Source organism: Lynx rufus, unplaced genomic scaffold (assembly GCF_022079265.1).
Source record: "Lynx rufus isolate CCGP_SWC_20201006 ecotype Redwood Valley unplaced genomic scaffold, mLynRuf1.p SCAF_6, whole genome shotgun sequence".
Classification (NCBI taxonomy): domain Eukaryota; kingdom Metazoa; phylum Chordata; class Mammalia; order Carnivora; family Felidae; genus Lynx; species Lynx rufus.
The window spans coordinates 110,879,948-110,898,083 of NW_025814878.1; the positions used below are offsets into that span (position 1 = coordinate 110,879,948).

An 18,136-nucleotide genomic window follows, 5' to 3' on the forward strand; every position below is an offset into this window, starting at 1 on the left:
CCCTCTCCGCTGCCCCCGCCCCAGCCTCCTCGTCGCGTCACCTGCACCCCCTCCTCTACCCGCGGCCCCCGCTCCCTCCGCCCCCCTTCCCTCTCTCACTTCCCACGCCCCCTCTTCGCGCTCCTCTCTCCTCCCTTTGCCGCCCAGCGCCGGCTCCGGAGTTGGGGGAGAGCCCAGGGTTTCAGTCGCTTTGGAGGAGGCGTGAATCGCGCAGGGATTGACTAATTTGGGGTGGGGGGCGCGGTAGGCGATGGAGCAGCCTGAGGACATGGCGTCGCTGAGCGAGTTCGACTCCTTGGCGGGCAGCATCCCGGCCACCAAGGTGGAGATCACCGTGTCCTGCAGGTGAGCCGCCCGCTGGCCGGGTCCCCCTGCCCCGCCCCTGGACCCGGAGCCCCGCGGCTCCTGCCGCGCGGACCCTCTACCCTCGCGCGCCCCCTTTCAGAGTGTCCTTGCCTCCAGGATGCCCCCCGTGCCTGTCCAGCAGGAGCCCCTGCCCAGCCACGGGTGATGACCGCGGAATGGGGGGAAGCCAGGCTTGGGGTCCTATCTCGGAAAGTTTGCACTCCAGGCTGTTGCTGAGAAGAGATGTGAAGACACAGGAACAGGGGTCCGGGCGCCCCAAGCAGGAGAGGGAGGTAATGAAAGGCTATCCTGGGGTCTTGGCACAGGTTATTGCCGATCAACTCTTGCCCAAATGATGAAGTGAGTGATTTTGCCCCATCCTCCCCAGGAATACCCAGCCTCCGCCTTCTCTGTTCTTCTTTTCTCTCTTCTCTCTGCTCCTTTGCCCCAATATCCTCCTCTCCACCCCACCCACCCACTACCCTAGACCCCAGGGTTTGAAGCTTTCCTTCATCTCCAACAACAGAACCGGCGGAAAAGGATCAGATTGATTCATTCAATCAATGGATAACTGAGCTATGGATAACTGATAACAACTTAAAGTGGCACAATTAAAATAAACAATAACTTAGGTACACAAAAAAAACCAAAGGACTAGGACAGCGAGTGTGGAATTTTAGAGTCCAGCAGGGGAGGGGAGGTGTGTTTTTATGGGCTACCACCCCCAAATCCCCAGTCATGTCACACAGACTTTGGGGGTAACTTCTCCATCCGAGAGCTGGGTCTCTCCCAGTTTCTCCCGAGGAAGAGGCTGCCCCAGGCAGTATGAGGCACCAGTGGAGAAGGGGGATTCTTCTCTAATGCAGTCATCATCCTGTGGCTGGCCTAGGGTCACTGCCTGGCTGGGCTGTGAGGGGTACTGTGGCCCCGGGCATAGCCCACCTTGACATTCCCCTGGATTTGCTGTTCCTCCTACCCTAGATGATGCTACCCAATAGCATTTCCGCGGTCCTGGCTGTGCCCTTGTTCCAAATCACCCACTCCGTTTTCATCCAGGCCCCTCTCTGGTCAGACCCTTCACTCACCCTCGTGGTCTCTCAACTCTCATTTCCACAGTTGTGGCCCTGGGGGCCGTGTAGCCAGACAGAGAGCTGGGCTGAGGTGCGGGAAGGGGAGGGACTGGGATTTGAGGGTGTGTAGGAGGGAGGGCCCGTGAGGTGGAGCATAGCCCCCCCCTCCCATGCCAGGCCCTTCCTGGGTCTCCTGTGATAACACCCACATGTCTCCCCCGTGGTCCCGCACATCGCTGTCAGAATTCTGTCCTGACGCCATTTGCATCTTGCCATCGCTCTGCTGGGAGATTCCTGATGGCCCATTAGCTCCAGTCTCACCTCCTCAGCCATCAATAGTTGCCACAGCCTGCCTTTCCTTCCCTGTGGAGCACACATCCCTGCGCCTGACGCTCCCTCCCAGCTTGTCAGGCTTGTGTCAGAGCTGTCTCCAGATCCTTGTCACCACCAGGCTCTGAGCAGCCTATTCCCCATCCTGAATTCACCCCTCTTTCATCTCTGCCAGTTCATGTCCCCCCATCCTGAAAAGCCTGTTCTCATGCTCCCCACTTGCAGCCCTCCTTCTCACCCATGAGACACCCAGTCCGAATCACAGAGTCTTCTGTGTCCCCTGGGTCCTGTGTACTCAGCCTGGCCCAGGGGTCACTCACATACCGAGCACTCCACCTCTGAAGCCATCTCAGGCGTGTAGGCTCCACCCCTCCTCCCCCAAAGCAACTGTCTAAGCATTTGAGGACGGGGATCCCCACCCTGGCTCAGACCTATGAACCCTCTACTCCAGTGGAGAGGAGAGGAGGCAGAGGGCACGTGGCACTGTGGCTTTGGAGTCAGACACCTTGAAACCGACTCAGCTCCACCCTTTGGGGCATGCTTTTCGCCTCCATCACCCCCGTTGGTCAAGTACAAACAACGAAACCTGTATTGGAGAAATCTTATTTGCTGAGGTAGCGCCTCTGCTTAGAGGAGTGGTTGGCATGCATGTTGCACATACGAAACAAACGCGGTTGGAAGAATTACGGGAGTAGAGGATGGGGAGGCACCCAGCACCTACTTTGCACTCGCTTGGCACATAGTCGGTGCTCAATAAGTAGGTACGATGATTACTGTAAGGCAGCAGCACTTGGCCCCTCGTGTTTGCTCTCGGAAAGCGGAGGGGTCCAAAGGACTCAAGGTTTTTGCCTAAGAAATACCCGGGGATCCCCCTGAGTTCCTGGGGGATGTGATTTGGGACCGGCCCTGGCATCTCAAGGGATGTGATCCATCAGCCCGACTCAGGGCCTGCTCCTGGTCTGAAAGCCCCCCAGAGGGTGGGGCCTGGTGTCGGTAGGAAGGATGAGGAGGCAGGAGTCACCTGGAACAGAGGGGAGGCCAAAAACCAGTCTGGGTGGGCTTGGAATTGTAAATCCATCTTTCCCTCCAGCAGGTCCAAATATCTAGGTTCTAGAAGAAGGAGAGAGAGAAGGGAAAAGGGGAGGTGGGAGAAGAGGAGCAGAGGGAGGAGGGAGAGCTGCACAGAATGGCTTTCTCCAGCATATTCATAAGTCTTCCTCCCCAGTATCCCGTGGTCGGCACTGACTGGGTCCCAGGAGAGGAGGTTGAGGGATGGCCTGCGCTGAGCATCTAGGTGACCCCTTCTGGTGGGCAGGGACAGGAAGGCAGGCAGAGGGGTTGGTGGGGTGAGAACTTCAGGGGGCTTTTAGAATGGGCAGCTCAGGTTGAGGGGCCTGGTATTTCAGGGAACTGGAAACTAGCATCCCTGGGATCTAGTTCCCTTCCAGCTCCGCCCTGCTCCTGAGGAAGGTCCCAGCCAACCCTGCAGCCCCAGGAGCTCTCTGCTCTTGCCTGGGAAAGACCTGATGCCCTGCCACGCCTCTCCTAGGGCACTGCCAGCTGAGCAGAGCTGCCCGGTCCAGGGGCACATCTGACCCCCTGCACAGGACCGCCGTGGAGGCCTAGCCAAGCCTCCACTGAAGGCACATGACACTGTGGGGTGGACGTATTTGGGTCTCTCCGCTTTGGGTAGCGTATCCCTTGGGCTGATCTATGGTCTACGCGTAAACGCTTGTTTTCACTGACTTTAGTAAACTCAGGTTCAAATATTGTAAAGCTTCTGGTCATTTGGCTCAGTGGTTAGGAACATGAACTGTGGGATCTGTCTGCCTGGGTTCAAATCCCAGTTCTATCCTTGTGACGTTGCATAAACTACTTAACCTGTGCCTCTGTTTTCTCATCTGTAAAAGGTGTGCACTGATTGTTATCACAGTTATGAGGGTGAGGTGGATCAGTCCATGAATAGTAATTGATTTGCCTAGTATTTGACACATGAGAGTAAATAAACATTTGCCTTTCTAGTTGGATCCCAGGGTTTGTGTGGGTCCTGGAGATCTGATCCATGGAGAGATTTTTATTCACCCCTCCCTGCCTCAGCTTTACTGAGATAGGTTTGACATACTGTGTACGTTTAGAGACTCTGAAGGGTTGTTTTGGGGATAAGTAGAGTAGATGGTTTGTGGGACCAGATACCGGAAGACGTCGTAGAAAACGTGAGCCGCAAGCTTCTCCTTCCTCTGATGGTCTGTTGCAGACCTTTCCTGACGATTAGCCTCCCTGCAGACCCATCCCAAACTCAGCTATCTCGTGTCCCATTCCCCAGGATCCTCACTATTTTTCAGGTCTCTCTGTGCAGGGATCCGGACCAGTGTGTTAGAAAGAGCGATTTGCATTTTTTATGTAACAGGAAACCTTTGCACTTCCACAGGGTCCTGCGGGAAGAAGGAATGCACAGGTTCACACGGTGGGGCTCTTGGCGCCCATAGGGAAGACAAGGAGGGGAGAGTCCAGAAGGCAGACAGTTTGCTTGGCCAGGCTGGAATCTCTCAAGCAGCGGCCGGGCCCCTGCCAGCGGGCGGGGTTGGAGGGCAGTTGCTGTCTCTGCCCCGAAGATGTTTTCTGCTGTCTGTTCAAGTTGGCGTTTTGCTGCCGAGCCCTGAGAGGCAGCCTAGCTCAGGAGCTGTGCCCCGGACCTCTCTCAGAAGGGGTGTGAATGGGCTCTGAATGCTTTCTTCTGACAGGCGCTGGGAGGGCAGCTCTGGGGAAGGAGGAGTCTGGGGGCAGCGTGGCAGCTGTCAAGGCCAGTGTTAGGAAAAAGATTACTCCCAGGCGCTTGGTAGTGGAGCCAGGGGAATGAGTGGGAATTACTGAGTGCTTACTACGTGCTAGGCACTTCACATCTGTATTAGGCTGAACCGTATGCAGTGGTCTGTATTCAGCTGTTTTCGATCGACTCAAGCAGCCATTTGGTTCAAACTAAGATCATGATGTTAATTTTCGGTGGCTGCATGACGAATTACCGCGCGCCCAGCGGCTTACGACAACAGCCGTTTATTTTCTGGCAGTTTCTGTAGGTCAGAAGCTTAGGCATATAGCGCACCTGGCCCCTCTGCCCAGGGTCTCGCCACGCTGAAATCAAGGTGTCTGCAGGGGCTATGATCTCATCTGAGGCTCGGGGCCTAAGCCAAGCTCATTTAGATGGTTGGCAGAATCCAGTTCCTCGAAGCTGTGGGATTAAAGTCCTGTTTTCTTGCTGGCTGATGGATCAGGAGGGTTCTCAGCTCCTGGAGGCCGCCCTCAGGTCCTAGCGGTGTGGACCTGTCACAACATGGCGGGTCCCTTCTTGGGAGTCAGCAGGAAGGTCTCTTCCCCAGTCGGCCATGACAGAGTCTTACGTAAAGTAGCAGTGATCACCGGCATGAGTATCGTCATATTTCCAGGTCCCACCCACACTCAAGGGGAGGGGATTATGCAGGCTTGTTCACCAGGGGGCAGGACTCTTGGGGACCATCTTCGATTTCTGCCATCCACAATTACTGTATCTTTTTAACCTTGCAACAATCCTGTAAGGTACGTAGAAGTAGTTTCCCTTTTTGCCGATTAGGAAATCAGAGCTCAGAGAGGTTAAGGGACCTGCCCAAAAGGTTTCAGTTAGCACATTTTGGAGAATGGGATCCAAATCCAGTTTCCTCAGACTTCAGAGCCTTGAGGGCTTCTTGAGGTTGGGGATTGGGGTCTCCATGAGGATCATCGTAGGGGCCTGGGTGCCAACCACAGTAGATATCACCAAGGAGTACGTGCTCTCTCTCCAGGGATGGGAAAGGCCTTTGGGGCACAGAGGAGTCAGGTTCAGCTAGGAATGTTTCAGCTATAGATAACAGAAAATCTGGTAGTGGCTCAAACCCCAAATATATATATTTTTTGTCAGATCACAGTGAGTCTGGAGGTAAGTTATCTCAGTGCAGGTTTGTCAGCTCACTTTGCTACCAAGAACCCAGCTATCTTTCTACTCTGCTGCCATCCAAATGGTGGACCTCCTTGTTACAAAATGGCTGCACCTGTTCCAGGCATCACAACCACATCCAAAGATAGGAAGCAAGTCATGGGGCCAAAGGCCTCTGTTTCACAAGTTCTTTTATCTGAAAAGCACAATCCTTCCCCAAATCTCACCAGACTTCCCCTTCTATTTCAGTGGCTAAAGCTAGGTCTCACGTCCTCCTCTAGAGGACTAGCATATTAGTTAGCATGGGCTGCCATAACCAAATACTATAGACTGGGTGGTTTAAACGACAGAAATTTATTTCCCACCATTGAGGATGTTAGTCTGAGATCAGCATAGTTGGGTTCTGGGGAGGACTCTGTTCCTGACTTCAGATGGCCACCTTCTCACTGTGTTCTCACGTGGCAGAGAAGGAGAGAGCAAGCTCTCTGGTATCTTTTCTCATAAGGACACTAATCCCATCACGAGGGCCCCACCCCCATAACCCTAATTACCATCCGAAGGCCAATCTCCAGATATCATCACATTGAGGATTAGTGTTTCAATATATACATTTTAGGAGGTACACAATTCAGTTGATAGCAACAAGGGATAAGAATCTACCTTCTAGGATTTCGGGTGTTTCTATCAGATACCTCAACCATTGTGGATTCTGTTAGCAGGAAGAGAGTGAGGAATGCTTGCTGGGTGGACAGCCATGACCTCTGCCACAGGAGGCTTTCCAAGTGATCCATATGTTACCTGAGCTCCCTGGGGGTACTTGGAGTTTGGTATCTCTGAGGACTAGCTCCTTAGATTTTCCTGCAGTCAGTGGACAGCCTGTGTTAGGTGACTGGGGACTGATTCTCCAAGCACAGCTTGGCCAGACCCCTGACTATCTCTGTTCTTGACAGTTTCCTGGGCAAGAAAAAAAAAAAACCAAAAACAAAAAAAAAAAACCTCTGAAAACTTAGTGTGATAAGTTGGCAAACATTCCTGGGCAAAACATTGCAAGATGGCTCTGTCCTCTAATACTGCTCACTTCTGGTGGCCCAGCATAGTGCCTGCAGGTCCCAATAGGAGAGCTTTATGCCTTTGGATCACTGCGGTTCCTGGCTTACCCTCTCCACAATCTCAGCCGGCTCAGTTAAGATCTCTAGCCTCAGTCTTTCCATCTGTTAAATGGGGAGAAATATTGGTCCTGTCCACGTTCTATAAGATTGTTATAAAGACAAACGAGATTATATTTGTGAAGTTCCGTGTAAACTGGGATGTACTAAATAAAATTAATAATGGTAATAGGTACCAATAACTGAACACTACTGAAACATTCATTTGTTCAACAATTGGTACTGATCCTCATTTGCTATTGAGTCTGAATAGTTTTTATTTATTTTATTTTGAAAGAGAGAGAGAGAGAGAGAGAGAGAGGCCGGGGGAGGGGCAGAGAGAGGGGGGAGAGAAAGAATCCCAAGCAAGCTCCGTGCTGTCAGCACAGAGCCCGATGCAGGGCTTGTGTCCACAAACCGTGAGATCACGACCTGACCCAAAACCAGGAGTCAGACACTTAACCGACTGAGCCACCCAGGTACCTCGAGTCTTGAGTTTGAAGTGCTGAGGATATAGTGGTGAACAAGATAGACAAACTCTCTTGTTGAACTCACAGTGATCTGTGTGTGGGGGGGTGGGGAGGGGGATTATAACAAATATATACATTTTTTTATTAAGCCAGTAATGTCTGATAGAGATAGGTGTTCTGCAAATAAGTCTGTGGTTGTTGGGGACACTACAGACGGGATGAGCGGGTAACATCGAGCTGAGAGCCAAAGGATGAGGAAGCCAAGTGGGGGAGGGACCGTAGGGAAGGTGATTCAGAGGGGGAGAACGGCAAGTGCAAAGGCCCGATGGCAGAAGAGACCTTGGTATGCTCTCAAAACTGCAGAGAGGCCAGTGTAGCTGGAGCGGTGTGGGAGATGGGGAGGGAAGAAAGCCGAGCTTAGAGGGGAAATGGGGGATGTGGGTCATGGCCTTGTGACCAGCTCGAAGGGGTTGGGTATTTTAACAGCACCTGGGGGGGTCGGGTGGTTAACCGGGAGTAATGTGATCTGATACATTTTCTAAAAAAACTTCTCTGGTTGCTGTGACGACGGGGGCAGGGACTGAAGCACACTGCTAGGCAGGAAGCTACTGCCACATCCGAGCGAGTGAGCGAGAGACAATGCTGATGGTGGTGTGGGGTTTGGAGTGTGTTTTTGAAGTAGAAACCTTTAAGACGATGAATAGGACCGGAGGGGGCATAAGGGAGCGAGGAGTCAACGTGCTTCCTGCCTTCCTATTTTAAGCTATTGGTTTCACAACTGCCGAAGGCAGGTATGTGACCCCATACGCAGATGAGGAAACTGAGGGTCAGTAGCTTGTCCAGAGTCACAGAATTACCACGTGGCCTTGTGGAGATTCCAGCGTGGATGCCTCTGAGGCCAGAACTCAGGCTCTCTTCCTTTGGCCACACAGCATGGGAGGGACAATTATTGCAGTAATTAATAATAGTCATAATAATAATGCAAATAGCCCCAGGAAGGAGAGCTCTTTAAGCCATGTGCAAATTGCTTTTTAGACCTTGGTGAGGTGGCTTGGCAGGGAAACAGTGCACGCGGGTGAGGAGTGGGATCTCAAAGGGGGAGATGGGCAAGTGCCAAGGGCTGGGTGCCAACGTCCCTTTCTTCCCCAGCTCCCTCCTCTTCTTTTCTTGGATTCCTTCTGCGTGTGTGGACGGAGAGCAGGGCAGGAGGAGACAGAAAGCCCTCCAGTTCTCTCCAGCCATTCCTTTGGAAGCAGCCCTGCTGAGAGCCAGGGCAGGACACAGGGGAGAGTGAGAAGGGGAGGGGGCACTGCTGGCCAGGATGGGGTTTGGGGTGGCCCTGGGTTTGGAAATGCAGACACTCCCCGTGGCACCTGTAGCTGGGTTTGGGCGTCAGACTTCAAGCTCAGCGTGTTCCCTGGCAAGTTGGGTGACACTGGGCACCTCTCTCAGCCCCAGCACCCTGGCCTCTAGAAGGAGGCCACGTCCACTTCCTGGCATTTGATATGTAGGGTGAATAGGGTGTCACAGGTTAAGCACTCGGAGCAGACTGTGTCTGTGATTAATGTCTGCCAGCTCCCACCCTCTTCGCCTGCCTGGGGTGTGGGCCAGATGCTTGGGGTTGAATTGCTCCGCAGAGAAGTGGGGTGTTGCTGGGAGGCTCTTCGGGGCCAGGGATCTCTGTGGATCTTCTCGAGATTCCTGTTTCTCCCCGATGGTGGCTCACGTGTCCCCAGTCTGCTGTCCGTAAGGAAGGCCGTGCAGCCGTATTGGGCAGTGGTGAGCATGCGGGGGCTCAAAGTCCTACTGCAGCCCGTTTAGGGGGGCAGAGCATGAGGCGTCCCTAGAGATCCTACTTCATTCTCCACAGGCCTTTAGCGAGCACCCATTGAATTCCAGGCACCGAATTGCAGCTTACTACAACGTTAGACACTCTTCTAACTGTTTTGCATCTGTGAGCTCTGTTAATTCTCAGAAAATCCCAAGGAGAGAGGGACTCTTATTATCCCCACTTTACAGATGGGGATACTGAGGCACAGGGAGGTTAAGTGAGGTCATCCACCTAGTAAAGGGCAGAACTGAGTTTTGGACTGAGCAGTGAAGCTCCACATCTGCTCTCTGTGCTCCCCACCTCTTGCCAGACGTTGGAAGGATGCTTAGGGAGAGTTGCTGGGGAAAAGATGAACCAAGTTTTTGTAACTCTTTTAGCCTCAGGAACCTCTTTGGGAATCTGATGACAGCTCTCCAAAAAGAATGCATCCAAACGTACCAATATGCCACGTTTTCCTTCCAGTTTCAGGGGGTCCGTGGGGACTCCTGGTCCAGGAAAAGCTGAGGGTGAGTGCTCTTAATGTGTTTCCCACTATGCCGTAGCTGGAGTCATTGCTCAGAGCATCTATACAGCATTTTTGGGCTTCGCTTAGAGACAACCAGGGATGTGTGATGGTCAGTTTACCCAGCAACTCAGCTCAAGAGCAAATGTATCTTGGCCTCAGACTGGGGCTCCCTGAGGGCAGGGCTGTGTCTCCCCTCAGACTTGGACTCCCTAAGGAAGGCTATGTCTCCCCATCAGACTGGGGTTCCTGAGAACAAGGCTGTGTCTCCCTCCCCTCAGACTGGGACCTCCTGAGGGCAGGGTTGTATTTCCCCTCCTTAGCCTGGGGCGCTCTGAGGGCAGGACTATGTCTCCCCCCCTCAGACTGAGGCTCCCTGAAGGCAGGGCTGTGTCTCCCCCCTCAGACTGGGTATCCCTGAGGACAGGGCTATATCTCCTCCTCTCTCTGACTGGAGAGTCCCAGCCTATACTCCCTACTGTTTGAAGTCTCACAGATGGGAGGGTGGTACCCTCAGGCTCCCGTCTTTGGCACCAGGTAAGAGGTCCTATTTCCGCCCTTTCAGTGCTCTCTCCCTTTGCTGGGGCTTTGGAGACTTCTGACCTCACCACTCAGTGCATAGTTGTTTTTTCTGGCTGCCACCGAATCAAAAACGATTCCTTGGGGGAGAGGAGGGAGGAAAGGGGCCCTGGGCTCCTTCCCCAGCCTTGATTTCAGGAACAAAAGAAGCTAAGCTCCAGGCTGCTGTGCGGGCAGCTGAAGGGTTTTATGCTGTTTTGGGGAAAAAACACCTTTTGCCTGTTGGAAAGAATTTCTCTTTGAGCTCTCCCAAGACGGAAGGTGGAGAAAAAGCACTTATGGTCTGGTGTGGCCGAGCCCTGTGGTCGGGGCCCTGCTTCAGGCCAGACCTGGTCTCCTTCCACCCTGCTTCTCACCGGCTGTGTCTGTGGGCAAGTCAGTCACTGTCCCTCAGCCTGCGAGTCCTCGGTGTCTTGGGGTGAGGTTCACGTGACAGCTTTCAAGCGCTGTGTCTGTGTACATGGTTGCGGTGGGGGAAGCTGAGGCCCTAAAGACCCCAGTGTCCCAACATGCAGTGTTTGGAGTGCTGCCATCAGAAGCATGGTGTGTGGGTGTGGGTGTGTGTGGTGGGGAAGATAGTTGAAACATGACTTCCAGGAGCCCATCCAGACCAGCAGAAACCGGGCTCTGGGCCTAGGGCCCAAGAATCTGCCTTTTTACAAGAGGGGGCAGGGGTGAGTCCCAGGAAGTGAGAGGCTCATGGCTCGTGTGGGGAAGCCACCATTTCAAGGCCATGAGAGTGGGCTCAGCGGGCCCTGAGGCTTCTGTTAGGACAGGCCCTTGGAGTCAGGTACAGATAGGGGCAATTGTGGATGATGTAAGGGATCAGAGAGGGGTGTAGGGTTCAGGGACTTAGGCAAAGGGGCAGAGGGGCCTTAAGCTGAGTGGGAGGGAAGGTGGGGAGGCCAAGAAGGGGCCTGAGGCTGGGGTGAGTGGGGCTGCTGTTAGCCAGTAGGAGATTCAACACATACAATGGGGTGCTGGGAGTATATGTGTTGGGGGTGGGCTTCCTTGGTCAGGTGAGGGCGGAGGTGGCTCATGTCGCCCATCCTGTGTCTCTCTTTTTCACCAAATGAACCTGAACACCCGCCAGGAGAGTGGCCGCTCTGTTCAGCCCTGAGCCAATGATGGCTGACCCTCTGAGCAGCCTCACTAGGCCCAGGTGCTCCAGAGCAGTCCTGAGGGAGGAACCAGTTTAGCCCTCCTTTATAAGTGGGGACATTGAGACACAAGGAAGGCAAGAAACTTGTCCAGAGCTGGAATGTGAACCCCGCTTGTCTGCCTGCCACCCACGCACTTAACCACTAGGCCGTACAGCTAAAAGAGAGTCTAGGGGCCGGTCCTGACTGAGCAGACGCCATGCGGGTGGGGAGACAAGAGCCTTACCCATGTGGCCATTCCTCTTGGTCTTTCTTCATCCATATTTGCCAGCACCCTGCTCTGAGTCACATGCTGGGCTGGCCTGCAGCAGAGGTGGGGTCCCTAGCATGGAGGAGCACCCAGCCAGTGTGGGAGATAGATGTGTCCCTCATTTTGCAGCCCAGGGTGTGCTGAGTATGGACATGGGGCCCTACAAGTCAGGGGCTGCACACTACAGGCCCAAGAGAGCTCTGGGGAGGGGAGAGGAGATGGTTGTTGGTCAGTGCCTGTTCAGGGAAGGCAAAATCAAGGACAGATAGGAATTGGACAAGGTTTTTGTCATCCTCGGGTGTCCGGGTCAGGCTAACCCAAGCCCCAGGGCTCCGTGAGAGTCCAGAGGTTACAGGGCAGGGAGCCACTGAAGCTACATGACTCGTTCTATTTCTCAGTCTAGGTGGGAACATGGGCAGAGCCACCTCTGTCTCTGTCTCTGTGTCCTTCCTTTTCTGTCTCTATCTCTCTGTATCTTTTTGTCTCTCTCTGTCTCTCCGTCTCTGCCTGTCTGTCACACACGCATGCACACACACACACACACACACACACACACACACGCTGAAATCCAGCATCTCACTAGCCTAGATGTGACAAAACCTGAGTTCCAGACCCAAGCTTGGAGGAGACCCAGACCTTAGAGAAATGAGATGTCCTTTCTCAGAGTCTCATATTCCTGATTTATAAAGGAATTGGAAAAGGTGACCTCAGGTCCCTTCTAGCTTGAACATTCTAAGGTTTTGTGCAATTATAGAATTTCATTATGGAATTCAAAGATAAATTCCAGCACTCTCTTTAATAAAGTCCTGCCCCTTCCAACCCTCTTTATTACTCCTCACCACGCCTCATGTTCTGCCCACTGTAGAGTCTCATCTTTGGTGTGAAGGCATTTTGCCCTTTGCTGAAATCAAGATAGACCCTTCTGCCCCCAAACCTAGCACACTGCAGGAGGAGGTGGTCAGCCCACGTTGGTGTGGATGCATGTACTTAAAAGTGATGTCTTACCTGTACTCCCCCTGCCCCCTTCAGGGCTGCCTTTCATCATTTCATCTGGTGCTCACTGCGGTGGGCTGGGAGGTTTATCAGATGATGTCCAAAGTGACAGCTGTCCCCGAGCAGATCTGGTGCAGGAGTGGTGGAGACCAGCAGAGGGGGTGTGGGTGTGGGTGGCGGCCTTTAGGGAAGAGGCCCTGAATGAAGGCTGGAACAGAGGGTGGGGATCTGGGGATCCCTCTCTCAAGGGCATCTCTGGGAGTCTTGAGGATTCATGAGCGTGATCTGGGGCCTCCCCAGCAGCAGGGGTGCCATGTGCTGGCACCTGGTTGCCACTGCATCTGTCCTTTCATCAGCTGGTCTTTGGCTCCCACCTCCCACCTCCCATCTTTGGCATTGACTGTGGGGTCAAATTGCCCAGATAGACTGTCACTCCTGATGGCTTTGGTGACAGTGACCCAGGGTAAAGCCTTCTAGATCTTTCTGGCTCTACCACTGCCTATTCCCTGCTGCTCCTTGGGTTTCATTCGCCCCTCCTAGGAGAAGACGGAACAGATGACCCAGAGGGCTCCATATTCTGACAGTTGGAGTTGGGGGTCAGGAAGCCACACGGACCGGTGTCTATTGTTTCTCCTTCCTGAGAAAGGAGTTCATGGAAGGAGTGGAGGGACAGGGTGAGAAGACCCCTGGGGACACCTGGAAGGGAGGTGGGACAAGGCTAAGATGGCTGGCAAGGCCAGAGTTTACTTTATTTATTTTATAATGTTTTATTTATCGTCGAGACGGCGCAAGTGGGGGAGGGGTGGCGAGAGGGGGACAGAAGATCTGAGGCAGGCTCTGTGCTGACAGCAACGAGCCCGATGTGGGGCTTGAACTCAGGAATCACGAGATCATGACCTGAGCTGAAGTCGGACGTTCAACCGACTGAGCCACCCAGGCGCCCCGGGCAGGCTGACTTTAGGGTAGTGTAGGAAGGAACAGTAGCTTGCAGAGGCAGGAGGGCTCACAGAAGTCTTCCAGGGGTGGGGGTGGGGGCCCTTACACGAGTCAACAAGGTCTTTGATGAGGGGGTCGCCCACTGGGCTTCTGGGACTCGGTCCCACTGGAGACTTGGGAGCACGCCTGGGATCTGCCTGGCATTGGAGGGTGGGGAGAGCAATGAAGAACTGGGTATTTACCCCCAAGTCCTGCCCATCATTGGTTGAGGGCTGACCTGGGGAGCACACACTTCCTGGTAATTTGCAGCTCCTTGCCAGAGAAGGCCCTTGGGAGAGAAGCAGATGCCGGAGGAAACCGTGGGTGGGTACAGGAGCTAGAAGGGCAGAGGAGATAGGGTAAGGCATCAGCAATCTTCAGGACTGGTTCTATTGTCTCCATTGTACAGGTGAGGAAACAGAGGCTCAGAGAAGCCGAGTCACGTCCCAGCCAGAAACTGAGTTTCCAGTGGGCTGTGTTGCTTCCCGACAGCAGCAGGTCACTATAGAGTGAGGGACACAGATGTTCAGGACATACCCTTGCCTGATCCTTCTATGCCTCCGCTTCCGCATCTGTCCGATGGGATGATGCCTACCCGGTACTGACCTCGCGGGGCAGCGTGTGAATTGGGAGCGAATTTACAGGACACTTAGCATCCATCACTGGGGTTCAAGAGCGTGTGATAGCACGGAAGCGGGGCAGGAGGGGCTCGCCACCCGTTCAGGACCTCTCGGTCCCCAGATGTGTCCATCGTCCTGCTGTAGTGCCTTCAAGTCTGATTATCAGGGCCATGTGTTAGCTTCCGGGGACCCTGTTCAAATGAGTCTGTATCCCATGGCACCAAGTATCATTAATCTATCGGCATAGATGAGAGGGTTGAATAAACTGGCTGTAACTAGAGCCCTCAGAGAATGGGACACAAGGTGGCTAAGTTTTGTTTGCTGGATTTTACTTTATTTATTTATTTGAGGTAGGTGACAGGAGAATTTCTGGAACAGGCTAAGACATTGGGCAGAGTGAGGTTTGGCTCAAGAGTGAGGTCCTGCGGGATCCAGGGTACCCAGAGTGTGTGTGGCTGGTTGGGGTGGGAGGTGGGGAGCCCCGCTCCTTAGGAAGCTGAGCTGAGGGACCTCCAGGGCCCGCCCGCCCTATGCCGGTTTTAATGAGCACCTAATGATCTCGTCCTGAAGGAGCCGTCTTCTCTTCCGGTTTTGCCTGCAGCGGGCCTGAGGCAGCCTCTGCGTCTCACATCGGCCTGAATCCCCTGAGAGCCTCCTCTCTGGCTGTGCTGACTCTTCTTCTCTCCCCGCTCTTTCAGGAACCTTTTGGACAAAGACATGTTTTCCAAGTCCGACCCACGTAAGTCCTGCTCTGACCATAATAACAGTAACAACAACAGCAACGACATTCCGACCGATTGCGGCGGCCGACCCTGGAGCCCTTCCTGCGTGCTATGTGCCAGGCACCACTCCGGGTGCATCCAGGCTGTTTAGTGTTTTACTGATATTGTCTGGAGGAGAACTGGAGAGTCTGACCCTTCCCAGCCTGCAGGAACTGGTGAAGATTCAACACGACCAAGGGGGTTGGCAGGGATCGGGGTGTCTGAGGCCAGGAGTTCTTGGTCCCAGGGAGACCGGTACATTTTAGAGCCCCAACTGGCTGTGGTCTGGGGCGGGGAGGGGTGGGGATGAGCGCTGATTTTGCAGTCCAGGGAGCTAGCCCTGAGCAATGCCAGTCAACTGTATGATCTCAGACAGGTCATTGGCCGCCTCTGAGCTGCAGTGTGCCCATCAGTGAGGTGGGGCTGGTGATGGTACGAGGCCTCATGAGACTGCCTTGGGGTCTGAAAGGATGCAGATGTCCTCTCCCGTCTCTGCGACTCAGTCCTCCATGTGCCCTCCATCACGTTCTGGCCTAACCTCCTCCAAAAGGGTGCCTCTCCCAGACATGCTTATGTTCTAGGCCCCTTCTCCAAGCTGACCACCCCCACCCCGGCTCCAGGCGTAAACGGTGCGACCCAGGTCAGAGTCTCCTGAGATGCCTCCCCCTCCAGAGCTGTCCCCATCTGGGGCCCCCACCTTCCTCTTGGCCTGGGGTCTTAACGCTCTTTTTCTCCTTTCCCCACAGTATGTGTCATGTATACTCAAGGGATGGAGAACAAGCAGTGGCGGGAGGTAGGTGGCCCCTTGCCCACCCTGGAAACATCGCCTGGCCCTCATTATGTGTCTGTTTGTCTAACTCTGGAGACATCCCACCTGATGTGTTTGGGAGTGCAGCATCTGAGCTCCTGGGAAGGATAGCAAGGCTTGAAGAGCATGGAGTTTTGTCCCTGCTATGGCAAGAAGAAACATGGTGGAGGGAAAAGTTCCTGCCCTCTGTGTGCCTGTCTGAGGGGGAGACAGCCCTGCCCTCAGGGAGCCCAGTCTGAGGGAGAGACACAGTCCTATCCTCAGGGAGCTCCAGTGAGGGGGACACATAGCCCTGCCCTCAAAGAGCCCCAATCTGAGGGAAGAGACACAGCCCTACCCTCAGGGAGTCCAGTGTGAGGGGGGAGACACAGCCCTGCCCTCAGGGAGCCCCAGTCCGAGGGGGGAGACACAGCCCTGCCCTCAGGGAGCCCCAGTCTGAGGGGGGAGACACAGCCCTGCCCTCAGGGAGCCCCAGTCTGAGGGGGGAGACACAGCCCTGCCCTCAGGGAGCCCCAGTCCGAGGGGGGAGACACAGCCCTGCCCTCAGGGAGCCCCAGTCTGAGGGGGAGACAGAGGGAATCCAGGCCCAATAAGAAAGAAAGATCTTGTGCGGTGGTCTAAGACATGGATATAGCAGCTGGCGCCATGTCTCATCTACACCAGCCTTCCCTTGGTTTCTGACCAATGTGATCATTCAGTTAGGTGATGCCCTTGCTTGGAAACCTTCAGTGACTCTTCTCTGCTTTGAATCAAGTCCCAACTCTTTAGTCTGCCTTCCAAGCTCTGCCAAGAACCTGGGGAGTCCCTCCTGGACGACAGGGCCAGCATGAGAATAGCCAGCAAAAGCCTCAGTAACTCAGACTTGATTAACAAACCTCCTTCCTTGTCGGGTTGGCCAGAGTGTCACCTGCCCTGCTTCCTACCCCTGCCCCCGTGTGGGGCAGGAGCAAGTGGCCGAAGGGGGTGAATTTTATCCATAAAATGTGTGGGAAGTATTTCCACAGGGGCTGGGCTAAACTTTACCTTTTTCGCCCTCTCTGAGACCCTAAGCCAATTACAGTGTAAACCAGATTGCTGGGGGAACGTTTAGCCTACTTAAGTGAACTAATTACTTTTGAGGCCTTTTGGCCGAGCTTCACAGAAAGCAGCAATGTGTTAATGTCGTAGTGATTCATTCAGGAAAAGTCTGGACGGGCCTCTTCCTAAGGGCACTGCTCTGCTAGCGATTAATTACATTCAGTAATTGAGACGTGTCTCCATTTGGGTCAGGGTCCCTGACTGTCCACCTTGTATCGTTATCCCCTCACCCTCAGGTGGAGCAGAGGAAAGGTGGGAGGCCTTGGTGTCAGGTACCCCTGTGCTTTGTTCCTGGCTCCAGCCCTTTCTGGAGGCGGGATCTGGAGCAAGTTGCTTACCCTTTCTGTGCCTCAGTTTCTACATCTGTAATATGGGGATAACACCTACCTGGTAAGCCTGTGGTGAGAGCGGGTGAAACAAGATGGGGATGTAATGTGCCTGGTGGGCAGTCATTGCTCAGTAAATACCCTTGTATGGCATCATCCAGAGCGTTCAGGGCCACCCGGTCCCTCCCCCGTCGGTTAATATTTGCAACGGTAAGCATTTATGTGTCCCAGGCAACCTATCAGGTGCAGTGGGGAAAGAGGGAGATAGTCAAAAAAATAGAGCCTCACCAAAAGCTGGAACTATGGAGTTTGCAGCCTGGAAGGGGAGATTCACATGTGTGAATAATCCTAACAGAGGAAACGGTGACAGAAAAAAGTATCAGTGGGAATAAAGTGGGAGTTCAGAGGAGAGAGAGAGTTACAGCCAGGACACCGTGTTTAGCTACAGCACTTTTTTTTTTTTAAAGATTTATTTATTTTTTGAGAGAGACAGCACAAATGGGGAAGGGGCAGAGAGAGAGAGATGGACAGAAGATCCGAAGTGGGCTCCGTGCTGATAGCACAGAGCCTGATGCAGGGCTCAAACTCATGAACTGTGAGATCATGACCTGGGCGGAAGTTGGATGCTCAGCTGACTGAGCCACCCAGACGCCCCTAGCGAAAGCACTTTGATGGCTCATTGGACTTTCATTTATTTATTTATTTAAAAAAATTATTTAAACGTTTGTTTATTTTTGAGAGAGTGCAAGCGGGGGAGGGGCAGAGAGCGGGGGAGACACAGAATCGGAAGCGGACTCCAAGCGCTGAGCTGTCAGCACAGAGCCTGATGTGGGGCTCGAACCCACGAACCGCGAGATCATGACCTGAGCCGAAGTCGGACGCCCAACCGGCTGAGCCACCCAGGTTCCCCTAGCTAAAGCACTTTGCTAGCTCATTGGACTCTTAAAAATC

The 18,136-nt window shown here is 53.7% G+C and overlaps 1 protein-coding gene across 2 annotated transcripts in view; it reads left to right on the top strand.

The window, feature by feature from the left end:
* Positions 1 to 250: 250 nt before the first annotated feature.
* CPNE5 (copine 5) overlaps positions 251 to 18,136 on the top strand; it is a 92,623-nt gene continuing 74,737 nt past the window's right edge. For both annotated transcript variants that reach the window (XM_047102661.1, XM_047102662.1), the window contains exons 1-3: positions 251 to 345; positions 14,912 to 14,952; positions 15,721 to 15,767. In XM_047102661.1, coding sequence (XP_046958617.1) covers positions 251 to 345; positions 14,912 to 14,952; positions 15,721 to 15,767 — 183 coding nt within the window. The remainder of the gene's footprint in view (positions 346 to 14,911; positions 14,953 to 15,720; positions 15,768 to 18,136) is intronic.